General features: G+C 39.8%; 1 protein-coding gene and 1 long non-coding RNA gene across 9 annotated transcripts in view; one reads left to right on the top strand and one right to left on the bottom strand.

Annotated features, from left to right (window-relative positions):
• The window catches only part of LOC116961693, a 283,521-nt gene that overhangs the window by 37,483 nt on the left and 219,461 nt on the right, over nt 1-26,577 (top strand). The window lies entirely within an intron of this gene.
• ETAA1 (ETAA1 activator of ATR kinase) lies at nt 970-17,928 on the bottom strand. 4 transcript variants are annotated; one of them, XM_042796233.1, is made up of 7 exons: nt 17,617-17,928; nt 16,498-16,635; nt 16,159-16,235; nt 14,514-14,632; nt 12,037-14,165; nt 9,995-10,135; nt 970-1,202 (listed from the first exon to the last, which is right to left on the bottom strand). In XM_042796233.1, the coding sequence occupies exons 1-6, from the start codon at nt 17,855-17,857 to the stop codon at nt 10,020-10,022; spliced, it is 2,820 nt and encodes a 939-aa protein (XP_042652167.1). In that variant the 5' UTR covers nt 17,858-17,928; the 3' UTR covers nt 970-1,202; nt 9,995-10,019. The 4 variants fall into 4 exon arrangements, with proteins under 4 accessions (XP_042652167.1, XP_042652165.1, XP_042652164.1 ...); XM_042796231.1 differs by lacking the exon at nt 970-1,202 and adding an exon at nt 1,719-1,916; XM_042796230.1 differs by lacking the exon at nt 970-1,202 and adding an exon at nt 3,572-8,858.

The raw sequence follows: 26,577 nt of genomic DNA, 5'->3' as shown, positions 1-26,577 counted from the left end.
ATTCCAGCTGCAAGTAAATTTTTCCAGACACATTTAGAATATACCTTAGACAGGAACTTAAAAAGGCATATATCCATTACCCAGTGAACCATCGCAAATACCCATCTTGACCAATAAAAGGTGAAGCATACCTGTGGGGCTGGAGTGAGAAATCACATCTCCCATTGAGCTCAAAAGAAAGTTTGCACATTCCTGCTGTGCAAGGACATTTTACGTATTGGAGGTCAACTTTCTGTGCATTCAGAGGAACAAATCCTCTAGTTGTGTAAAGTGTCCCCAGCTCCACAGAAGAGCTGTGACAATTTACACCAGCTGAGGTGCTGCTCAGCGTTTTTGGTTATGGGCCTTATTTACTCATGGCTAGTTAGAGTTCCTGTGGAGCTGTTATGGCACTGTGTGGGTGTAAATCTTTCTTTAGATGCCTTTGGAGCAGTTAGGAGATAGCACGCCTGTCTATAAAGCAGAAACATCCTTGAGCATATGCCTGGCATAACCTTACAATGGAATGGTGCCATAGTGATCTGCAATATAGCTGGTTTTTCCTAAATGAAGATCTACAAATAATGTCTACTAAAAAGTTGCCACACAGTATAATTAGGTAGTGAAAAAAATCCCTTTGTGTTTTGGCATAGCCCTTTTCATTCATCTCTGCGTCTTTAAGCAGTTACGTCCTGGAATAAACCTAGCTTCTCATCTACCCAAGAGTGTTGTGCTGACTTACTTTTTCTTCTAGAAATTGTTTAGTCAGGGAATGGTGTCGGCCACTCTTTTGTTGAAATAAGTTTGTTAAACAGTTGAACAGCAGCTTTATGTAGGCAAGGCCTAAGGTACTGTCACAGAGCAACAGTTCTTACTCATTGCAGTAAAATAAGGTCAGTGTAATTAAGAATTTACACAGCTAGTTTCTGCATATTCACAGAGGTAACTCACATCTGCCTGTGGTGGGATACAGCTGTGCTGCAAAGGTTGTGTGGCACTTTCACAGCAAGGCCCTGAAATACAGACATTTCAGAACGCCTCCCTCTCCCCACAACACCATGAGTGGTGCCAGCAAAAAACCAGAGTAATAGTGAACGAGGAAACCATTACTGGCCTTTGTAAACCTCCTTGAGATCAGCATGCTCAAAGCCAGCAGTGAGTAGGAAGAAGGAAGAGGTCTCCTGAGTCCTCATCTGTTGTCCATTCCCCAGGGGAGGCTGGTTCTGCAAAACGCAGCATGACATTTCAATGTATTTTCTGGACATGGTATGTGAACTGCAAGGGATACAAAACTGTGCTACAGAAAAATGTATTTCTAGGTAACACTAAGGGAAAAAGTAGGTCCACGTGAAAAAATATTTCCCTAGCAGTTTTTATCTTTAAAAGTATTAAATTACAATATAACTTCCCAAGAGTGTTCTTGCAAGTCATTTATACCATAACACATAAAATTACTGTAAGCCTCCATTAGTACTGTGGCTACTTTAGTAATCAGTTTTGAAGAATGTGCTCCATTGGTGGAAATATTTTGATTTAAGTTCATACTGAGGAGCAGTCTAAAAGTTATACTCTAAATTGCACTTTAAAATAAGTCCCATGGTACATCCCTACAATATATATGGTATGCTGACTCTGTGTAATTAAATTCTTGTCTAAAGTTGTCATTAAGTTGCAGTAAATATTGAAGCTAGCTTCATTTAAAAATAGATTTACTTCTTGATTTTAGCTGATAAATATTATTGTATAGAAAATTAATTAAAATATTCATACATATATATAACAAGACAGGGACGGTGGTTTTAGCTGTTACAAGCAAGCAGACTGGCAGTGGCTTCTATCAGAAGCAGCATAGCTGACTGACAACAACGTGGAGAAAAGCACAGGGTCCCACACAAAGCTTGTCAAGGAATGAAGTCTTCTCCCATCTTCTCTCATTCCTAGGTCAGAAATAACATCAAATTACTTATTAACTAGTAAACCACAAGACTTCCTGGGAATAACAAAAATTAAGCAGGTTTTGAAGGTGGAATTAATCTTTTCTTGTATGTGCTCAAGCTATCGTTGGTATGTTACCATCAAACGAAAAGGATGGGGAAATTTCACTGAGTAGACTGAGGAAGAGAAGGGTCTGCTCTTTAGAGAGTCTAAAAAATAATGGTATTTTTCAGAAGTTCGATGAAACTGGGGGGGGGGGGGGGGGGGGTTGGGGTGGTGGAGGAGAAGGTCTCAAAAAGTCCTTGTATCTGCAGAAGAGCTCAGGTGTGCATTCATTCTTATTAGGCCCTAGAGAATCCATGCTGGATTCTCATGCTATGGGACTCAACCAAAAAAACTTCAATTGGAACTTGTGTCTTTTAGAAACTCCATTAATTAGTCTGTAGGAAATCAGGCTTGATTACTTTCAGTGCTCACAGAACTACTTGTGTTTTTTCTGGAACATGGACAGGCAAATTTCTGAGATGACAAATTTATCCAGCATGTCTTCCAAGAATCTCTCTTGCCCTTTTGTGAATGTTTGAATGTCTCCATTTCCCAAATGTATGCTTGTTTGACATTTTTATAACTAACAGGTGTTTTATGTAGTTTTGTTGGTGCCTTAGACTTTCTCAAGAAAATGAAAAAGGGTCTGTCTTTATCTGGTCTAGGCCGATTGACATTATCTTAAACCATCTTCAAATTTCTTTCCATTCACCCCCATAACTCTTTCTACAGGCTGTCCTCCAACTTTTCTTCATATCTCTATTAGAAAACTGTCACTTGGACAGACTCTTTTTAATGTGTTATATTGTCAAGATTTGACACTCTAACGCAGTGTATTCAAACTTTTTTGATCTCTAGAAATTTTTCATTGGTGATGTGGAGCCTTTCAGAAATTTCATGTACATAGATTGCTGTAGCGCATATATGAACTTGCTACTCTCACTCACCCCGCATGCATCCTTTAGAAGCAGTCCAACTATTCCCCCCACATCCAGAGATTACAGATTGTACAGCTTTAACACATCAAATTTAGGTTCCTGGAATGCCAGGAGTGGATGACTTGTGCCTTAGAAAATATCTGCATTAAAGATCTAACTAAAAGTAAATGTAAATTGGAAACTTAGTAGATAGCTCTAGTCTCCCCTAAAGGAGTAGGAGTCTGGTTGATGTGGAAGCCATAATAGGACATGATTCCTAGTTAGATCTACAGAGCATGCTGAATGACCACATCAGATATTGAGGGATTACAGTTACCAAGGGATGGAGAGGAAAAAAAAGTCCCGAGGATTTTAAAAAAAGAGGTTTGGATGGCAGTCTTCTGTGAAGGGCCTAGATCAGCCTTTGTGACCTAGGAAAAAACTGTAGAGAAATTGAGTCCCTGAGACTTCACCCCCAGCCCATAAATGATAGCTTTGTTATCCTTTCTTACTACTGGTTGGAAACCTGGCATTAAAACCAAACAGAAAATCTGCTGGGATCTTCTGATGTTTTATGTTGGAAACTGAGGTCTTCGCTGGTTTGACCATCACTTCTGATGAGCAGCTTATGTTGAAGTCATACAAGTCAGTATGCTGAAAATTGAGCAAGTGATATGGAAAACACAGACATTCTATAAAATTCAGTTTCATTTATTCATCACTGACACCTATTCAAGTTCAATAACTTGATTTAATATGGTCTTCATTTACAGCATTAGAGTTTACAAAAACATCTGGCCTGATCCAGGTACAGTGTAGCCTATAAGAAGCAACCAGGAAGATAGGAATTCAAGTTTGTGATAAGCATGTATTTCAGGTTTTTGCTGTAGAACATGAGAGCTAGTTAAAAAAAAAAAAAAAAAAAAGTCCTTTGCAAGTCATTACTGGTGAAGGAAGTGTTAACCCTTCATCTACTAAAATGTTTCCAAACCATCATGCAAGCCTTGGAGAACACATTTTTCTTTCTCTCATTATATCCATCTTTTTGTCATTGAAGTGCAGCTTTCTGCAGGTCTCTAACACCCAAAGGTGCAGCTAAGTATCCAGTGGGTTATTATAAAACTATTCATCAAGCTTTGTGCATACCACTGTGAATCGCCAATGTGACTCCCCATGAGTAAGTTCCCCAGGTGCTTAAACAGCCTCAGACCCTTGGCCCTACAGCCATGATTCTGCGAAACTTGCCCGATATACGCTCAGTTGTAGGCATGTAAAAAATCCCACCCTGCTCAGCCAAGAAAAAATAAAAATACCCCAAACCAAAACTGCTATGCTCAGTTAGAATATAATGCTTTATTTCTACACCTTCTGTTCACAGAGTGTGGCAGCACGTGCAAAGCTTCATTCCCATGTCTACATGGGTACTGATTTTCCAGGGCTAAAACCTGAATCAAGTTTTTCCTTTACTGAGGACAAGCTGCAAAGAGCAGACAATGTCTTTGAAAAGAAATCTATAAATCCTGTAGTCCCCTCCTCACCTCTGTTAACTACACTGTTTGAGGTGAAAGCTGTTAACTGAGGCTTTAAAAGGTATGTGTAAATGCAACCTTTTCCCCAAAAAACTTTGAAAATGTGCATAAACAATAACAATTTCTGATAAATGCAATGCTGTTTTGCTAGATTTATGTACTAAAGACAAGAACTACTTACAATAATGAAATGCACAGGCTTGATTCTTTATTTGGCTGAGTCACTCCATTACCTCTAGTGCTTTAAGGAAATTGCTGCAAGAGTAGAATCAGGCCCTTAATGGTTTGCCCGCTACCATACTGCTATTACACCGAGACAATAGTCACAGAAATTTATATTTAGTTCCACAAGAACAGTACATTAGATATCCTTAAGTGTTTTATGAGGCAGGACTTTTCTGACTATTCTGACAAAAACACCAGTATGCGTAGTAACTGGAGCTTTGAACAAATATTACAGTTATGATTTACAGCACAATTGCCAGTCTTCCTAGCTTCATCTCTGATGGCTACTTACTCAGGCTGTCATTTTTAGCTTCACAGATTATATCTGCCTCGGCCTCTTCCACAAACACTGGATTCACTGGAGTGTGTTGCAGACAATACAGCTCTCAAACAATGAAGTATTTGTGTTCATTTTCTTCTCTTTTATCTTTGGAATTCTACTGTTTAGGTCACTATCTGTTGCTTCCAGCTATTCTTTCCTGACAAATTGTAGCTCTTTTTAGGCTTAAAAAGATATAATCAATGAATTCATCTATGTTATTCCTCTGGGTATAAAGGTCTAGATATAATAAGTGGTACACATAGTGTAAGATTACATTGCTATTCCCAAACTGCAGCCCCAAGATTAATTGTGCCTTATAGGCCAAAATTTGAAGAGCTGCTAGATGCTAGCCTCTCTTAAAATCCGATACAACTAACACAATAAAACCACAATATTACTAAATTTCTCAAATGCTTTAAACATGATCCCTCATCAGCAGGAACTGGAAGGGTGTGAATGTACGTACGTATATTCCACAACACATAATTTTAGAGACAGATAAGGAGAATAATGATGAATGGATCCTTTGCCTGATCATATCTGCCTTTCCTAAAAAAAAAAAATCCACCAGAGGTTTTACTTGAAAAAGCCAATCCTTGGATTTTAGTGAGTAACATCACTCATCGTGAAATGTGTCATGATCTGTGGAATAAAAATTGTACTTGGGTATGGGGATATACAGAAATTCCATTTACATTTAAACTTAAGCTCACTGATTGCTCATGTAAAAAATTACTATGCTCTGAATGAAACGAAGATGAGTGCTTAAGCAAACAGTCATAAATTAATTTATAATGAAACATGACAGTCATAATTAAATTTAGAATGTATTTAGGATTGTTGTTACTATTTGTATAGGTCTTTTTTGCCTGGAGGAAGATGCGGCTTCATAGTGAAATGTCAGCTATTGAAATACCAAACTTATGTGTACATGTGTGTTAATTAATTAAAGTGATGTAGATACTTTCCTAAGATCTGTTGTCTGCTGCAAGCAGTCAGACAAAAGACTGCACGATTGAGGCCCATGCAGTAGCAGTGGGTCACCAAGAACTTACTAGGAAGCATGCTGAGCATAACCTGTAAAACTTGTGGGGTTGTGAGGCTGCTGCTCAACTTCCTTCCTTGGTGGCGAGGAGGGTAACATGAGAGCAAGGAGTAGCACTGCAGTTTTTGCACTGCTCACCTGCTCTCCGAAGCTGTTGGCTGCCCATGCACAGCAAAGCAGCTGTCTAGGCCCTGTACTGCATCCCTAAAATATCTGTTAGGAAGACAGATGCGTTTGCTGGCGTAGTGCTAAGCACATCTGGAATGTAGTTCAGGCACCTCATGTCCGAACTGCCCGCTCTGTGTCACCGACTGCCATTAAGAGCCCCTGGATGACTATACGCCTTCCCTACGCCCCTCAGGTTAGGAGGCACCACGCCACTTCTAGCTGTACTGCCGCTGCATTGCTGGCTTTAATATCCAGGTGTTTGAGAGTTACACAAAGGTTAAACTCCTCATGACTGCACCCCTGGCAACATCAGCATGGTGCCCTGTCTGCTGGGCGGGGTCCGTGTCCAGCACCCTGATGATGCCAGCATAGCAGGAAGAGGCAAAGGGCAAGACTGACACTTAAAGTGTGGGCAGTCACAAGAAACAAGCTCTGTGATGTGTAATCTTTTGAGATATATTTATATACGCATAGCTGACAGTTTATTTTTCAGTAGATTTCTCCTAAATCTTTTGGATGTTTCTAACCAAGCAATATATGTATTTTTAGATATGAAAAATTCCTACCTTGTGAAATTTTATTTTTGATATTATAGAGGTGGTTGTTCTTTGTGTAACTACTTCTAAGCCCTGATGAATCTTCCGCCTGCATTGACTCCACCAATGAAACTATACAGGGTTAAAATATTTCTCTATGCTTTACACTTTTATCAAATTTGCCTAATAAAAATGGTATGGGATTGGTTTAATGCAAGAAATTGTTTATGTTTCTAATAGCATCAAGTCACAAAAAGAAGTAACTACTCAATTTGTTAACTGAGAGATGGTATGGCAGGGCATTTGTTGGATAGTCACAGTGTGACCAAAACTATCTTAGTAGTTTGTTTCAACATCAGTTATGAAACCATGATCCCAAGAAGTTGCGATTTCTATTTGCAAAGTAATGTTTAAGAAAAAACAAACGACAGGCCTTGAAGCGTAATATTTATGCTAAAAGTAGGTACTTATGAAAAGTAAAATAAAAAACAAAGCCTCTCTGTTATGATTAATTTCACAGGGGAAGGCAATGGATTCGTCGTTAACTGTCAAAATTAATGTGTTTCACACTGATCAGCAAAGAGGTTCTTTAAATATGGTTAAGCAACACATAGGAAGCACTTGGGTAAGTTAAGTGACAGTAATTGGTCAAAAAGTAGTTCATGTCTTCCTCCAGTTGGAAAGTTTGCAAGGGGTCCTTTCCACACCCCTCATGGGAACAGAATTCCCCTTGTCATATCCCAAGCTCTTATTTTACAGCTCAGGAGACAAGAGGGTTGGTTGGTTGGACGCTTGTGTTAAAGGATGAGTCAGTATATTCTTACCCTGCTCTCAGGGAGAGACCAGTGGTGGCATTTTAGGCAGAGCTCCAGGGCCTTTCTATCCTGGGTGCTGAGAAAACCAGCATCACCTGGAAGGGCAGTAAGCTGATTTTAAACTTTGAATGTGCTCAAGGACACATAGTGGCAAGCATTCAGGATGTCTGCCCAGCTTCAGTGCCCATAATGTGCTTAGCCTGTATTTCATGTTATGTATCTACTATTTATCCCCATTTCAAACCTTATGAAAAGTTAGTCCTTTTGCATCAGAGAATGAAACCTTCCTAAAAGAATACTCTCCAGCACCCACAACAGTTCCTTTCTTTCCAGTTAGCTCATCTTCTCAAATCAGAAGTATAATTAACCATATTATCATTGAAAAAAAAAAAAATATCCTGGCCGCTTTACAGAATTATTTCTATAGAAATATCCTGGGGAAGGAAGGGTTGATAAGCTGAACACTGTCCTAGCAACGGCCTAACTTTCATCTTTCTCAGTAAGATTTGACATTCTTGTGTATCAGCACCTTAAAAGCCAGTTTTGTAACTCTCATCTTTGATACTGATAGAAGCCTTTTTTTATTGCCACTTTCTTGGCTAACAGAGGATCTGGCAAATTACCTGATAGTTTAGATTTTCCTAGAACACCACAAAGACAAGTATATCCGTCAGATATACAGATCAAACTACCTTCTTGGGATAAATAAAATTTTTCCAACAGCCACTATTTGTGGTTTACATTTATTTGTCATATGGACACGCAAATCTTCTCAGAAACTGAAAACTGCCAGCTGAGGCACCATGACACAACAAAGAGTCTTGCTATTTCATGTTACATTATCTGCCAAGGGTATTATTATGATGGAAGTTCTTTGAAAAGCTGAAAACATTTTTTCCAGGTTCACTTTCAGTCAGATCAGTAAGTTGATCCAACTCATCAGATGTTGCACAACAGCTGAAGGATGGGCAGCTGCAGCCACAGATTGTAAGTAATGATTATTGGGCACCAGATCTTGGGCGTCTTTGGTGGACTTGGGGATTTGATTTCATAATCAACTAACACCAAGGAAGGTGGTTAACACAAAAGCAAATCACTAGGTTGAAAACCAGTCTAGGTAAATATTTGAGGAATCCACTGCTGACAGTTGTGTGCAGGACCACTTCCTCTACCAAGGATTTCTAGTTTAAATGGATCAAAGAAACATCTTGTCTCCACTATAGGTAGAAAATTGAGGCATGGAATAATTGGATACATTACCAAGAGAGAATATTCGAGTAAAGTCCATATAGTTATAATTTCAATCCCTTTTACCAGCTTCTGTAGTACTTTCCAGAACAGACTAGAAAAATGTAAAAAAGTTTAATGATTATTTACAAATATACAATACTTACATTTTTAGGAGTTATAAAAATGGCACATACTACAGAAACCAAAAGCTTCCTCTAACCTTTGGTACACTTCAAAATTATTTATTTACAAAGAAAAATTACAGGCACTTTTCATAGTGTCGCATGTTTACATATAAGCATTTCTCAGCTGAAAAATATCTTGCAGTTTACCCACAGGCAGTCTTTGCAGTTTGAGCTCTGCCCCCATATATCACATCAAAAATTCTATCAGCCCCTGTTAAGCTGACGTGACATTGCATTTTTATGTTTTAACAGCCTTTAGTTTGAAAAATATGTACAACCCATAAGGCTAAACTGATTCATAGTTGCTGAGATTTCACCTGGTGTATTTTGTATTGCTCATATTTATATTTGGTAAAATGACATAGGCTACCTTTTTGAATTAGTTCAAGTAAATCATGTTTAGAAAAAGGTGGTCCATTTCTGTTAGCTACAGTATTTCCAACTCTTCATGAAGGGAATTAAAAAAAAAAAAAAATAAAAAAGGATAAAATGTCCTTTCCAGGATGCTTTGTCATCTTCTGAAACTTTTATATTAAATTCTTCCTTCGCTACCTACAATTCTTACCTAAGGTAACGGAGACAAACTGAGCACGCTTTCCAAATCCTGTTCATTTCCATTAGTTTTCTGATGTTGGATGTTTTCTAGTTTGTACTTTCTTTGAGCCAAAACTGAAAAACTTTCCTCTACCTGAGAGCAAACATTAGTATTTCTTAGTCTGTATGTACTTGAGAGTCTTCTTAAACTACTTACACAGCCAGAACACATACAGTCTGTTATTGACATCTTCTACTTAAGTGTGCATACAAACACTTCCATACTCTGATAATTTTCAGACTGTACAATTTCAACACATAACAGTATGTGAACTCAATATGAAAGTAGTTTGGGACTACGCATTTACAACTGGTAGTTTTTAATTAAGACTAAATACCACCAGAGTACTAGTTATGGGTAAGGTCAAGATTTTTTTTAAATTGAGAATCAGGAAAAGCTTGCCATCAGCAGCTGTGACCAGAGTTTAAAAATCTCCCGGCATACAATATTTTCCTCCCAGAAACTTACTCCATAGACAAAATAAACTCCAAATTCAAGTGTCTTTACAGAATGTCTGCATTCTGGATTTTCGTCGTGCAAGAGCTTCTTGTTTTTTCCTTTCAATCTCTTCTTGAGAGCATTTTCTATTTTTTTGTTCCACCACAGATACTGTAAATAAAAAACATGTATTAGGAGTTTTCAAGTTTGTTAAATATGTATTTTAACTTATCTGTTTTCAATGTTTGAATATCTATGGCAAGACCACACTATTCTGACGTACCAGGTACCCAAACTAAAAATGGTTCATCTATCCTGTCCCCAAGGCAGGAAGGGGAATAAGATTTACGACCTTTGTAGTACTACTGATTACTACCTCCCAGTGAAAATACTGGGATGCAGACATTTGCTTCAAGGAAATTTTACTTGGCTGCCCTTCAAGTAAGCCTTGTGACATCAGGAGTCAACACAGGAGATGGCAATGGGTTAAGAAAATTAAGGCTATCAGAGTGAAAAGGGCCTTACAATTTAATGAGTTAAGCAGAGATATGGGCATGGAGAAGGTACAGACACAGGGGTCAGATACAGTAGAGGCGTCACACAAATAAAACCAGAAAGGTTGGAAAAAGGTCAAAAGTAGCAATAAAAATTGGCAAAGGAGACAAGAACATGATGGCTAAGCGTAATATTTTATATGTTGTGTTACAGGCCTATGAATTCCCATAGAATAAAATCTTGACCTCACTGGAAGCAACAGGAACTCTGCCTGAACATGTCAAGAATTTTACCATTTTTGTATACCAATTTCCAATTAATGTATTTTTAATAAGTAGTCTTTCAAAGTGGATAAATAAAAGAAGGGTCTCTTCACTTCTAAAAAAAAAGATGTCCATGAAAAATTACACATCAGTTTTTAAAAGGATCATTTAATGTCCATCTTTTTGTTATAGCAATGTCCTTTAACCAAAACATGAAGGTGAGGACAGATGGTGTTTATCTGTAAAGAAAATGTATGCTATTCTTTTTCATTCCTTGATTCTCTAGAACGTTCCATAGAGTGACTAGTTATCTCTCCTTCCTTCCCCCTTAACTGAATTTGCTACCTTTCCTTTATCTGCTTCTTTGCTGGGGAAAAAACACAGATAAAATACTGATACTTCAACTAATGCTGGCTGATAATTTGCAGGAATTAATTTTTTTGTTGTTTTTGTAATAGCGCTTCCTGAAAACTGAAGTTGATATAGTACACTCTAAAGGCATGTTTTATCAAAATTAACATTGATTAAAACTTCACCAAGCCATGGCATCAAGTAAAAAAAAAGATTGACTGGCACTTGACAGGCTCTACATTTTCCTAGCAAGTAACATCAGTCCATGGAATATTACAGACCATTGCTTGATGATGGAGAAGTGACTGACCTCCACTCTAGGTGAAAGGAAATGTTAGTGTTTAGACTGATAACACAAGACTGCTTCACTGTCATTTTCAGCCCCAAGGCAAACAACACCACAGGCCAAGGTTTCAGAAGCATCGAATGATTTGAGGTTCCACTTTCCAGGTATACAATAAAAAGAAACTAGCATTCTGTGTTACCTGCTGCCTTCTTTCTCTGCCCCACCATTAACTGGGGTTTTACAAATCATGGCGAAGTAATTTTTAGTATTTTTCAAAATGAACTGTAAATTAAAGCACAGATTCACACTACAAAATTTACTATCTATCAAAATAGTAGTGTTTCTAAGTACCAATTTAAGAATATGGTATGCTGAGTGCTGCCATCAGCCTGTTCTTGATCCTAACGGTTCTGAGTGTCTGTGGAGAGAAACCGTGTTCACAGAAGTAGAATGAAAATGGGAAACAGAAGTCCTTAACTATGAGAATTCATGAGATGTATCAGTACAATTTTATTTGGGATAAATTAACCTCCAAATTCTCATTAGAAGATTTACTAATGCCTAAACTAAGTGAATATTGAAGCCTATTGTAAGTTGCAATACAGTATAAATTTCTCTGACATTCTGATTACAGTAAAAAAACAAAGTCTAACAGTGATACAAATAAAGGCAAATACCTGACGTAGGCAGTGCAAAAGACTCTGAAAGATGTCTCTTGAAAGGTGGTTTCTTATTGTCAAGCTTGTTGTGGCAAGTCACATTCACCTGATTCTTGCTTCCTTCCAAACCCTGCATAGTAATTCCAATGCCAGAATGACTCTCCAGATTTTCAGACCCTACATGAAAAGCACTCTGAGAATTGTTAGTCTTTCGGAACTTAAACTTTGAAGGCATAAGTGATGTTTTCTTACCAGAACTATTACTTGGCATCTTTCCTGTATTACACAAAAGATCTGGGCTCTCTGCTGTTTTGCTACTAAAAATGCTTACTGCACTAACAGGACTTACTTCAGAACCAGTCTCTCCTGCCGGCACAGAATTTGATCTGCACCATTTTCCTGAAACAGTCTTTGTAGTATCTTCAGAAGCAGTCTGATGACAGTTTTTAGACAATGTGTATTTACACTCCATAGAAGTGCCCGAGATCACAGTTAGAGGACTCGAGACATTTTTACAGTTCACTCCGTGACCTGCTGTGGCCAGCCCATGTGTAATCTTTGATGAATTCCTACACGAATTGAGTGAGAAAGCATCCTGTTTTGAATTTGTTTTCTGTGCCAAGAAGAGATCAGGTAGTCCTTGTTTAGATGCTGGAAACCGGTTATCAGCATTTGATCTGGAATTAATACTGGCTCCTTGTATAGTTTTAGCTCTTTCATTTCCTTGTTTAACATCCTGGCTCTGAGTCTGCTTTTCTATATCATCACACACCTGATACAACAATTCATCATCCTCGCAGTTTGCATCCCAAAGACTATTGGATTCACAAAACATATCTAATATCTCATCAGAGAATTTTAGTTCATTCCAGTCATCAAATGTCAGAGGACATTTCTTTAGTATTTCACCTTGATTTACGTGACTTGTATTAGCTTGGTTAACCACTTTAGTTAGATCATTACGTTTCACAGCGGTAGAAACACTGGATGATTGACAGAAAATACTGTGTGTGTTATTCCCAGGCTTTTCAGTCCATTGTCTATGAGGATTAGATCTTGAAGGAAAAAGAGAAAGAGGGTCACTTTTAGACTGAATAGCTTCATTTCCATTCTTCACTTCTGATTGTGTTGAAACAGGAATACAGTTCAAATCACTGTTCTTGGCACTTTTCCACATAGAATTTATTTTATCTGGCTTGACATCACATTTGCCATGAAAGGCTACGGTCTCTGTCTTTGAGTTTTCTGTCTTACATTGCTTTTGTAAAGAAAGAGATTTTACAACATTTCGTGTGTTTTTACTAGAATGTTTCAAAGGTGAAAACTGCAAACTGTTAGGTTTGTGTATACTCCCCAAACACGTTACTGAATTGCAAGTACTTCTCTCCTTTGTTCTGCTGGCATCACTGAAACCATGCACAGATGGATTTGCAGGAATTGGTGGTGCTTCTTCAGTACTTATCAATTCAGGATTTTGGGTTATTTGCATCACAAAAGAGTCATCTGCCAAAAAATCTGTATCCCAGTCATCGAAGTCATCATTAACTACTCCAGCATGTATATTGGAGACCACCAATTGTGTCTTCAAAGAAGAACTTTTTTTTGTCAACATGTGAGTATCAGGTTTTGGAGAAGTCTGGTTCACACTTCCTAGTTCACACAGAGTATCTTTTTGATATGCCTCTAAATTACATTGTGGCATATCCTTAATTTGCTCAGGAAGGCATTCCTCCTCCAAGGTGCTTTTATTTTCATGGAAACTAATATTTATACCTGATAGTTCTTGGCTCAACTGTCCACTACAGTTCTGGGTAGAGGAGTCAAAAAGAGCACGAAGGGCTATCTCAGCCTCAAGGTCTATAAACTTTTCACTGCTAGATGGACAGGGTTCTGCAGCAGGGATGCCAGTGCTCTGTCCAACTGGTTTCTCAGGCAGAGCAGTATCTGCTTCAGAAACTTCACCATGGAGTGATTTCATGTTCTTCGTATTTACTTCATCTTCAGAATGTAAAGACTCTGAGGCAGTCTGGATGAAGTCATGACCAAGCTTCTCTTGTTCCTGAACAGCATCTAGCTCTACTAGATTTTTATCAAATTCCTTAGCCAATTTCATGAGTTCCTCTTCAGGATTTTTTATTTTAAGGTCCCTAAATTAAAAAAAAAACAAAACAAAACAACACAAATAAACAGAAAAGAAAGTCAGGCCTACTGAGAAACTTTAGCCAAGCTCAATAACATAACCATATGAGCTGTTCATGCTCTAGTTTAACTACAAAGAATATGACTGAATCCCACCGCTTTCAGTGCACAGTCAGCACACAATCTTTCTGATAATTCACAAGAAATACCCCAATTAAGAAGAGATAACAAACCCAAAGCTAAAAGCATTCTGTATGCTAATGTACAATTACATGGTTCACTATAGACAAAGGAACAGCACATACCCTTCTTCATGAAAACGCAGCTGTGATGGGCAAGACAAAACTGTAACTTACCTTGTACAACTTAACTTTGTCCTAGCTCGCACTTTTACTGCTCCAGGTGTACAGGGAATAGCATCCTCACCAATCCATGTCCCTAAAAGGGAGCCTTCATTACAGGCTGCTTTTTCATCCTGAATGATTAGATTTATAATGCTTAGCAATTTGATTTCAGGTAAAGATTGGACTAGACACACACCTTGCATTAGTTAAAAGCTGCTAAACCAAAAACTGGACCAAATCTGTTCAAAGCCAAAGATAGGAGCTAAATAAATACATACAAGCTAAGCAAGTTTTCTGTGACATTGTGTGTACTGATAGTTGTATCACTTTAATTATATTGATTTAAAACAGGAACCTCAATTAAAATAACTGAATTTGACTTTGGTGCTTGAATGTAGTACTCTATTTACTACAGGTTTACACATAATCTGCAGTTTTCACATTACAAGCTGTGATCTAGTTTACTTTAGTATACTACTAAGGAGCTAGTTGAGTTCCACTGTCTTTATCCACGTAAAGCAACATTAACAGATCAGAGAATCTGCAAGAAGTCATATTCTGTATGCTTCTAGGAAAAAATCTGACTTCTTCCATTACAACTCCTTTATGCAAGGAACCTAAATGAAGTTGTTCTGGAGCTGCAAAGTTCAAGCTTGGATTTGAATTCTGAAACCTAAGAGATACAATAATGCAGTGGTAAATTGTCTGGAGGGCCATAGCCATGGTATGTGGGAAACTACTGCACATAAGCCAGAAAAGGTAATTTGAATTTTACTAATTATCAGGGTAGTAAAAAAAAAAAAAAAAAAAAACCACAAGCAACAGATAGTTGCAAATCCTTTTATCATTCACATTTATGACAGGGCTGCAATCATTTAAAAGGAAGGAAGTAGCATCCCTTATCAATCATTTTTCAATTCTTAACTATAATTTGTCACGAATATGCCAAATACATTTTAAATGGCCCTGTCAAATAAGCAGGCACATTTTGCAAGCTAAATACTATAGAACTGTTTTAGCAATGACGTGTTCTCTTCTGGCACATAATGAAAAGCAAGCCATAAGCCAACACTGTTATTTTCTCTTTCCAGGCTTTGGATGTCAAGTTCACAGCAAGAGGCAGACACCAAAAGCATAGATCTTACAGTAAAAAGGCAAATTATTTAGCATAACGAAGCAACATTACTATGTTTACATTATTGTGGAGTCTCTCTCTCATCCGAGTCATGTGCTTGCACTTCAGCAGTCACTCAAGACCATTCAAAACTCTTAAAAACAACTGCCAAGTAAATCCAGTGTGTGAAGAAACTCTTATCTTTTAACTGATGAGTGATTAAGGAAAAACACAACAGTATTCTTAAGACCAGGGGCAATCACCTGTATTCTGAAAGTAAAACTTTCTAAAACGGAGCTGCTGCAAGTTCACTTTCTTAATACGTCCTTTTTTACAGCATCTGTGACTCATAAGAGCAACCAGTCAAATGCTATGCTCATGATTTTAATTCAATCCAGTTTTATGAACATGCTACTAGTTTTCTACACACCCGATTCTTACCATGAGACTACTGTAACTAAGAGTGAGCCTTCACTAAGGCTGCAGCACTATTCTGTTTGATTACTGCATATGCAGAGCATCGTTCTAGAAAGTAATGATTACCTGAGGAGCAATACGATTAACAATTTCTGAAATTTCTACTGCGCATCTACTGGTAGACTGTTTGTTTTTTCCATTGCCTATGAAAACAAACAAAAAACCTTCTTAAAAAACTGCGAAACAATTCAGTTTATAAAGTGCAGTATATCTCAATTCAAATATACGTGTTAAAATCAGAGCTCGATTTAGCACTGTGTCAAAGAATTTATGGGTTTTTATTAAAACCAAACAACCTAACCATGATAACAGAAAGGGCCCTCTTTCAAGAAATTTTACAACTTAGTACACTCCCACTGCATGCCTCAAATAGGTGCAACAAAGTCTGGATTTCGTTAATATTACCTAGTCTGTGTGCAATTGGTGAATGAGGATCCCAAAAGATTTCTTGCTGTATATCAGTGTCATTAACAGGAAAGCTGAAAGTAGGTATTCGGGATTTCCTACTCAACGATCTCTTTGGTGTTTTATGTAAACATGACTCTGTATAAACAGAAAGATGATCCTTATAAAAATCTAAGAAATTAAAGGGCAACGTTATTTCAAACATACAACAGGACAAGACACAAAGAAAATGCTTTAGGAATTTTCAGAATAAAACTCAAGTTCACACTCATCAAAATTCCTTTACTTAAAGCAGAAGTATTGTTCACAACAATATATTTAAGGCAGAATATGATGCCATCTTTGTCAGTTAGATCACAACAGAAATAACTGAGCATTACGTAATACTGACAACTATATGCTCAGTATCTGATGGTAAGAATGAAAACTGTCAATCCTCCTACTTCAGGGAATTGAGCTCAGCTTATGTCAAGAGAAAAACTGTGTACACCTATTTGGGAGAATATTTTGTTTTCTTGATTGCTCTGTGATTTTCACCCAGAATCTGATTTGGGTCACAAATTTAAGGGGCCACCAAACAGTTCTAGGCCACAACCTACCTTTGTCTATACTCCCTCCAATGGGCCTTTTCTGATAGGACTGTTAAAAGCAAGACTACAGCTACTCAAAACCAGCCTGCAGCTGTCTCTGATCAGTCAGTGAACTGAACACACTATGTGAAGCTCAGCTAGTCACCCCTGCCCTTTAGAAATGACATTGCAGATGTGGAAGTCTACATACGTAATTTTAAAAGATGCAATTACTACGCAAGAAGCATCTTGGGAGAGGCTTTGCATATAAGCACTTAGCACGGTCAGGCTTTATCCTCTACTCGACTGGATTAGCATTCTCGCTCAGTTCTAAGCATCTGCCTGGGGAAAGATGCTCTTCCTCGCTCCTGAACAAGAAGAGCCCCTTCCCACCGCCCTCGGACGGGGGATGAAGGCCGCACCGGCCAGCTCCTCACAGGCGGGCCGCACCTCCCCCGCGGCTCCGGCGCTGGCGGCCAGGGCAGGGCAGGGCCGGGCCGGGCCGGGCCGGGCCGGGCCGGGCCGCCCCCGGGAGCCGCTCCCGTTGTACCTGCAGCGCCGCGCACCGCCGCCTCCCGCGACGGCGACGGTCGGGGCGCGCACGGCGCCTCCCCCGCGAGCAGGCCTCGGCCCGCACCGCCGGCCGCCGGCGCCTCCTTCTTTGCCTCCTCCACCTCCTCCGCGGGGGGCTCCACCGGCCGCCACCGGGTGAGCCGCTCGTCGCCGCCGCCGCTCCGCCTCCTCAGGGCGGCAGAGCTGAGGCAGGGCCCCTTCCGCCGGCTACCGCGCATGGCGTGCGCTACGGCGGCGCCGCATCCACCCCGCCAGCGCCGCCGCCATTTTGCCGCGGAGCCGGCCGCGCCGTCACCGATTGGACGCAGCCTCGCCGCCTCGAGCGGCCATTGGCCTGGCGCGGGAGGGGGGCGGGCCTTCGGACGCGGCAGGGAACTGCGCTCGCGCCGCGCTCCCCCCCCCCCCCAGCCCCGCCCCCCCGCTCGCACTGGGGCGCTGTCCCTCGCCCGCCCTCGGCTGCGGCGGCCGGTTCTCCCCCCGCCGGTTGTCCGTGGCGTTACGCGTTCCTAAACCTTTATCTCGGTGGTCAAGTGGAAGAAGAGCTAAGCCCGCCGCCGTCAGAGGGGATGGGGGGGGGAGCCCGGCCATCGGCCTGCCGTGGCCTCGTGTACCTTTGAGGCGGCCACCTCTTGAGGCAGCCTCGCACCCTCGATTCGCCGGCGGCTCCTACCCCAGCCCTGTGGCGGTCCCGGTCTCTGCTGAGGTCCTCGGGGCCCAGAGGAGGGGTGTGCGGTGAGTGTCCTTAAAACAAACTCAGACAGGCATAAACCGTTTCAGCCCAGCATGGGAATTGGGGCTGGCAAAGAGAGACTTACAGAAGCCAAATTTGGTAGGGAAGAAATTAACGTGAGGTTCCTAAGGGACTGCGATATTACATCATTATTTGAAACAATATAAATGCAAACACATGTATGTATTACATCATAAGGTGGATATTTCCTCCCCGAGCCACTAAACATGAATGTATAAACATACCTACCAAGCATACAGGGTCAAGGAGTGAAGTACTTGTATATTGGTGGCCTGCCTGGTTTTCATTTAATAGATTTGGTGTGCTTTGGGATCACACTTCATTTATAAGACATGAGCAGTGGGCTTCAGTCTAGGATCGCAACTATGAGAAGTTTTAGTCACCAAAGAGAGATTCCCTGAGCCGTGAAACCTTTTCTTTCCACCCGAGGCCTCGGGCAACCAATATGCTTTTTCACTTTCCCATTCCTGTGAGTGTAATTAAAGCCAGTAGAAGACTTTTTAACAAGGAAGAAATTAAGTACTATGTATTAAACAGAGAAACTGTGTTATATACATGGTTAAAGTATCACAGTTAATCACAAATAGTTGTGACATTTCAATAATCAACTTGTTTATGTCATACCTATGACATCTAAATCAGAGACAAGACTGAAGAAATGGGTCCAGAGTTGGGCTCCAAAATCCACCACGGACATCTGAACATGGCTACTGCTGATGTAATCCTGCATAAAAATCCACTGTCTTGAAGGACAATGAGGTTAGAGGAACTTGTTAGTGCATTCTCACTCATGAAGAAGAAACTTTTTGGTTCATCCTCTGTAGCATCAATAGGAACATAAACTCTCTGCAGCATGCAGACTCTTTCCAGGAGCTCATAAACATATTGGGTAATCAAATTTCCCAAAACTTGTTAGCGTTTATGATTCTGCTCATGTTCATTCTTTTAATAATCGCCTTGTAATCATACTAACATGGGTAAATCTGTGCATCAGTACAAAGCGTGATGAAGTTCTGCATGACATTTTTGACTGTTGGTTTGCAATAATTAAAAGCTGTAATGCATTGTACAGGTACAGAAATGGCTTACCTCGACTTTTTATGCCATAGGTACAATGTAGATTACTTGATCGTTGTTTCCAGTTAAAATGGATACTGAGAAGAAACCATCTTTTTACAATAGTGGTAGATAAAACTTGAGGGATAACAAAACATTGAAATCAACACACTTACTAGAAAGTGCTACTGAAATCTTGATGTCTCCTACCACTTCCTAGTGACCTCTTAGCAGCTGGGTACTGTAAAGTCTGCTTTCATACTCCTGCATATTAACAAGCATGGTCTGAAATGCTGTCATCAATAGTTAAAATTAAGTGACATCTGTCATATTCATTGAGTGCTAGGAATTTTGCAGTGTCTTCTTTGATTTCTTAATTTCTCCAAGCTAATTGTTCACTAACCTCATTCACACAATGTGAATATTTGCCACAGGTCTTTTACACATCAGTGAGGTTTTACTCATAGAGTAAATGCATTTAAAAAAAAAAACAAAAAAACAAACCAACAAACCATATTTAATGTCTATCTAGTTCTGCATGAGAGATCTGGTTACATCAATCCAAGCATATGTAAAGTTGTGTTACCAAAAGTTGGAAAAAAAAAAAATCTGTACGTTCAGAAAAGCTGAACAGGTTCATGATTGAAAAAAAAACCCAAACAAACAACATTTTCCTAATGAATAAAAGTGTGTATATCTCACTGCAACTTAAGAACTTAGCTCTGAGCTGATTCTGTTTATTAAGTTAAGAAATGGAGTGGTAGAAGTCTGATGTTGAAGGGTTTCTCTGTAGAGCTGTAGCCTCAAGGAGGAGGGAGTTTGTGCTCCCTTGTCATGGTATGAGCAGCTGGATCAATGGCTAATTGTGGTGAGGCTGTGTTCCAGGGACTCGCAGCAAACTCCTAATGCTGCATTTGTGAGTCCTACTTTCAAATCAAGAGGGATAAATAATGGAGGAGATTGAATGAATAATAAAGTTAGTTTAGTTTTTAATAGTACTATAAACTGCCTGAGAACTTTTGACTGTGTTCTATGAGACAGGGATCTAAAATGAAATGAAATAAATGTGGAAGATCCGAGAAGTTTCCTAAGAATTTCCTGTCACTGTAATGAGAGCACTGAAAATCAGAGTGGAGAAAGGCTCCTTTCTAAAGTCCTTACAGCACAGAGCTTTAAAGTGAACATTTTTATCTTGGAACGAGAAGGTATCATTAGTGAGTTTTTTCAGAATATCTAACACAGCATCAATATAACTAACAAAGAGAAGTGACTTTGTATTATAGTTCATCCTTCATTCCTGTTAGGGCTGGAAAAAAAGGAAAATCAATAATAGTGATTTCAATGAAAATATCAAGATTTGTGAGAGGATGGAAGTTATTATAAATAATGAAATTAATTTGACAAATACTATCTTTTTCCAGAATGTTTTTAAATGCTCCATGACATTTTCAAAGTGAGCTATCTTGGGTTTTTTTGTTCCCAAACTACATTTTCATTTCAAAATTGATTTCTTTTTAAGCTCTGAAAAAGAAGTAAGCAAAACACACACAAGCACTCTTAATTTGTCTCCAGTGAAAATGTGTGTGTGCATTTCGATCACCTGAGATCAGGTGAAAAGGAAAATTTTCCAAGCCATATGTTCCATGGATAATTTGGTTTTAAAAATGGTGCGGGCACAAACTCTACAACTCAGTACAGTTATATGGTACTTTAAACGTAAACTTGTTTTCTGCTAGGGAAGGAACAGTTAAATAAAGGGTGTATGTACCTGGGTAGCCACCTGTACTAGGTACCTATGGAAATTTGATAGACAGGTCACAGTCTCTCCTCTGTTTCTTCAGTTAAACCTCTGGCATAGTCTTTCTAAACCTGTAAGGACCTGTCTGTCTTTGGTTGTGTACCAAAGCAAATGTTAACAAAAGCAAAATAGAAGGTTATAGCACTACTGCATTCAGTCTACAGGAAGTCCTCAGGAAATTTCAGTGGTCCTGAGAACAAGAGTCTCTGGCCATGCTTTCTTGCATGGTGCAAGACTGCCCTCAGCCTTGTTACGTATTTCTGAGAAGCGTGGCTCAGTGACGCTCGGGGATGTGCAGAGGGGCACCGAGTGAGGTAACTTAATGTGCCTGGTACCTTCTTTGCCCGTTCAGAGCCAGCTTGGATGTTTCTCTGCAGCGCTGCTTCATGCCGCACAGGTATACCCTGGTATGTCTGGCTTCACAGCTGTCAAAAGGAGATAATAGTACTTACTTCAGCATGGGTCGTCCTGGGGATAAGCACAGAGCCATTGGCTATGGCACTGAGGGGAACCATATAAACAGGGGGGTGAATTTAGATGCTTAATGTAAGATGCATTTATAAATACAACCCTGTGGACCCAAACAAAAATAAACTAAGACACCAGTATAAAATTTAGCTATGAAAGTAAAATATTCTAGCCACAGTTTTCTGCCTTTTTTCTCCCCAGAAATCCTGCTCATCCATATATTCTCTTTGGAAGCCTTGGAGTGTTTACTAAAATAGAGCGCTACATGATACTGGATAGTTTATACAAGTTAACAGCAAGAGATATGTGTTTTGTTGCCTTCTTTGGGACCTTAGATAAAACTGAGAGGGTGTCTGAAATGTTAACTTAATGGACAATAATTTTTTCCATCCATAGGGGAACACAGGCATCATGCGTGTATTTTTGCTTTTATTAATAGCATTTTGATAGCACAGTTATAAAGCTTGTCCTTGGCTTGCCTTGAAATATCATACTGACTTCACTTACTATAGAATGTAACTTTAATTTTCCAAGATGAAATGTTTGCAGAGCAGAAACTGGTGAGGAAAATATGGCCGAAACAGCTACATATACCTTTATTTTTAAAGTGCTGTCCTGAAGGGTTTGCAGCAATTTTTGCTGATGCATAAATTGACCTAGACAGTAAATGATACATGACCTTAAAAATATCTGAAGTAGCCTTGCTTGAGAATTTTTAGTAGAGAGTTATTAAATGTCAGAGTAATTTACACAAGCATAGCCTAGTTTATGGTTTTGCATTCTCTTTCCCTTTTTCTCTCCACCATGCCATCCGAGAATCATAGAAGCTTCAAAAATATTTTACATATATCTCTTTTTTCTTATCACGGAGGCTCATCTTACTTTATTTATCATACTCAGAAAATCTCATCAAATGTGAGACTAAAATGTAGCTCACAAAGGCCTGATCCAGCAGAGCACTTAAGTACCTGCATAACTTCATCGTGATGACATTTTCCATTGCTCATTATCTGGCATTTAAAGGAAATTTTCCACTGCTTGGTGTCTGGGCATTTAGAGGAAATAGTCAGCCAAAATGGGTGAGCCATTTAGAAGAATTAGGTCAGGCAAATGAACAGGCTACAAGTTGCAGAGGTCTGTAGGGAGCCCTGGAGGTTCAGGCCCCTTGCAGAAAGCTGGAGATAGCCACTGGGAGGGCCTTCTATTCAGTATTTATTGTAATGTAGGCTTAATTCCACAGCTGTTCTCCAGCGCTCAGGGTGAACTGCGTTGAGGGGATGAATCATGGTTGTGCAAGACTTGTGGAGACCGCTGTTTGTAGAACGTATGCCTTAAATCTTAGCTGGGCTAGTTAGCTTCAGTGCACCGCTGCCTGGAGGCAGCTCAACAGCTGCTTCTTCTGGAACAGGTACAGTCGTCTGGGCGTCTCTCTGTTGAGCTGGCTCACACTGTGTAGGCTTTGCACTGAGGAATGACCAGGAGGAGTCTTGAGGCAGTCATCCCCCATCCACTCACTCACTCGCTGCATGTGGCCTTGCTGCCAAGGACCCTTCAGAGCTTTTCACTGTTTGTCACTCATGTCCATACTATTATTCTTTGCTGTACCAACGAGGACATGCGTTTGGGTGATGCTCTCAGCTAAGACACGCCTTGTGCTACCTTATTGTTTATACATGAAGAAAGGATATAAATAAGGGCAGGATCAAAATCTATTCATAGAAATTACAGCAGCAAGGTTTTATTTTCTTTTTCTTCCCTTCCCTTCCCTTCCCTTCCCTTCCCTTCCCTTCCCTTCCCTTCCCTTCCCTTCCCTTCCCTTCCCTTCCCTTCCCTTCCCTTCCCTTCCCTTCCCTTCCCTTCCCTTCCCTTCCCTTCCCTTCCCTTCCCTTCCCTTCCCTTCCCTTCCCTTCCCTTCCCTTCCCTTCCCTTCCCTTCCCTTCCCTTCCCTTCCCTTCCCTTCCCTTCCCTTCCCTTCCCTTCCCTTCCCTTCCCTTCCCTTCCCTTCCCTTCCCTTCCCTTCCCTTCCCTTCCCTTCCCTTCCCTTCCCTTCCCTTCCCTTCCCTTCCCTTCCCTTCCCTTCCCTTCCCTTCCCTTCCCTTCCCTTCCCTTCCCCTTTCTTTTCCCTTTTCTTTCTCTCTTTTTTTTTTTTTTTTTTTTTAAAATCTGTTGCTCCTGCTGTATTACAGCTCCAGGCTATCCAGGAGTGAGAAATACGTTTTCTGTTCTGCTCTTTTAGTTTCTGGATTTTTTTTTTATACCTTATAGGAAGACAAGTTAGAGGGTTCTTTAAAGAACGGGAAAGAATAGGTTTCCAGCTTGTTTGGAAAGCCTGACAAATATTAATCACTAGATATCTCGTAGATGATTTCTTTCATCAGTGACAAAAACTGACCTGTTTTTGAGACCTTGTCTTGCTAAAACTGTCACATGCTACAGTGTAAATCAGTGAAGTATTTTGTCAGCTACCAAACACAAAGCAGTAGATGTCCAGAGAAGACAGTTTTTTGATCAAGCATGCTGGAGAAGAAAGTAGGAACTGCTTATTTATTTAAAGTAGGTTTAGCTTTTGATTGATACATCTGTTCCAGGAGAATGTTTAGCCTGCAGTCCTAAATAGCTTACTGAAGAATCAGTGATCAAACTAGTATGAAATTCTCCAAATGCAGTCATTCTCTTTTTCTCCAACATACTCAGTGATTTCTGGATAGACTATTTTTATGTCAAGTGTTCATAGCTTGCAGTTGAAAAAACAATTTCTGTTACCAACGTGCTTTTTTTTTTGAGGCTTTCATTTTATAAATTCTATACATTATCCTTTGAGCCTGTATCCCATTAACTATAAACCACAGTTTACATGGAAATGCATAACAATGAAGTCTCTCTATTCCATGTGCGTGTGTGACTCTCATTATGCAGCATATACTGCTGCTGGTTTTAATGTGGGTGTGATTGGAAGTTACGCTCTCCTAACAGCAGTTTTGTCGTATCTGCACAATGATCTAAAGTCTCTGACCAGTACCTGCTGCCTGCATTATAGGACTGCTGCCCTGTGTGACCTAACTGCCATTATTGATTGTTTCAGTGATAAGACCAAGCTTGGAGTGGATATGGAGGTTTGGCCCCAGGTTGTGGAGCCCTAGTTTCAAGAATGAAGCGAGAGAAAAATGGTGTTACTGATGCCTCACTTGTTTTCTGGTGGCACCATTTCTTTCCCCAGTACGGTTGGTTCTGGCGCCTTCCTCAAGCAGGACTAAGTTCTGGGCCTAGGGTCCCTTCCAGCTTTATACGCCATGGCCTGATGGTCCTAATTCATAGAGTGAGCAAACAAGTGACCAGATAAGAATTAGACACCCTTTTGATTATTAATTTTTTCATTTATTTTCAGATGGCTTTTCCTTTTGTCGTATTGTTCACGCATAATGCGTCTGACTCTTCCTATGTCACACTACATCTTTGCAGTAATTTTCTGCGGTGTTCTGTCCCTCTGGATTTTACAGCAGTGGATCAGAAAAGAAGTGCAAGCCCTAGCAGAAATAATAAATCCACTGCAGGTCTTGAAGGTACTAATTTCTGCAAAACAAAATACTGCCTCAATTCTGTTATGGGCTAGAAGGGGTGATCAAAATGAAATACATTCATTGTGGAACTGGTTTGCAAAGCCTGCTTCTCAACCGTTACATACTCTTTCTAGACTTCTTTTTTTCCCCACAAAAGTAAATAATGCAGTCGTCTCCAGCCTAGCCTGTAGCACTGAGTCCCGTGCAGGTTTTGGGAAGTTCAAGGATTAATCCCAAACCAGGCATGTGTCACGAGATGGGCAGGGAAGCTGTGCTGGCCTGGCAAGGAGGTCAGTGGATAATACAAATTGAGATAATATGAGTCTGTGAGGGGCTGCAAAATGTGGTACTTCTGAGTTGTGTTGGGACCCATCCACACAGTTGCTGCACTGGAGTGCTGGGAGTCATGGTCATCTCCCACCTGCCAAATTGCTTGGACCACTCAAAAGTCTGTGGCATATCTCCTGTGGCTCCAACTGGAAGGTTGGAGTGGTTGGTCATCGCTGGAATAATCTGACATTTGAAAAAATATTTTAGGAACTGTCCTATAATTACAGATATTTCTAATCTATGCAATCTATCTAATTAGGTTCAACCATGCCCAATTCCTTGTCTGATTGCCTGAGCCTTTCCGCTTAACCAGTCAGGTTTATTCAATAAGGTGTCCTATAATGTTATTTTCTTCCTTGAGAGTATATGTTATCATCCCTGACACAGACTTAAGAATCCCTCCACTTTTTTCTTATTTTAACATCCTCTGTCTCCACAGTAAAGCCCTGTGCTTTAGTTAGGAATCACCTAGCTGAAGAGAACCTAGGTGAGACTTTGGATAGTTTTATTTTTAAGTACCTAGAAGATTCTTAAGAGATACAGCAAGTATAGAGTACGCACAATATAGGTAGAATCCCCATAAATTTAATACAAGTTAGTTTAAATTGTGAATCCAAATAGTTAACAAGATTAGAAATAATAAGAAATGAATACAGTTGCACAGGTGGTTGACTCACTATTACTGTAATTTCCTTTTGGCTTTGGTCATGGGGATAACAAGGTAAGAAATAACTGTTTGTTTCCTTTTATTGATTGGTTTGATATTTGAAATAAAGATGATCTTTTTTTGTCTGAAGAAGTCTTTTGCAAGTTAATATTATGTTAATTAGAATGGATGTCTTCCTGAGCCTTATTTTCTCATTCATTTGATCTAATTAGCTGATTAATTTTTAATTGCCTACTGAGAGATCTTTACCATATTGTGATTTGTGTTTTACCTATACATTTGGAAAACAATGGTATGCCTAAAATGACTCT

The sequence above is a fragment of the Tyto alba genome, unplaced genomic scaffold (genome assembly GCF_018691265.1).
Source record: "Tyto alba isolate M040663 unplaced genomic scaffold, T.alba_DEE_v4.0 Super-Scaffold_22, whole genome shotgun sequence".
Lineage (NCBI taxonomy): Eukaryota > Metazoa > Chordata > Aves > Strigiformes > Tytonidae > Tyto > Tyto alba.
This window is presented reverse-complemented; position numbering and strand designations above follow the sequence as displayed.

Excerpts from the sequence above, each read along its gene's own strand:
- ETAA1 (XM_042796233.1), bottom strand. The coding sequence starts at position 17,857 with ATGCGCGGTAGCCGGCGGAAGGGGCCCTGCCTCAGCTCTGCCGCCCTG. Across the intron at positions 16,636-17,616 it reads GGCGGTGCGCGGCGCTGCAG|AGTCATGTTTACATAAAACA; the intron begins GTACAACGGGAG and ends CTGTTTATACAG. Across the intron at positions 16,236-16,497 it reads ACCAATTGCACACAGACTAG|GCAATGGAAAAAACAAACAG; the intron begins GTAATATTAACG and ends TTGTTTTCATAG.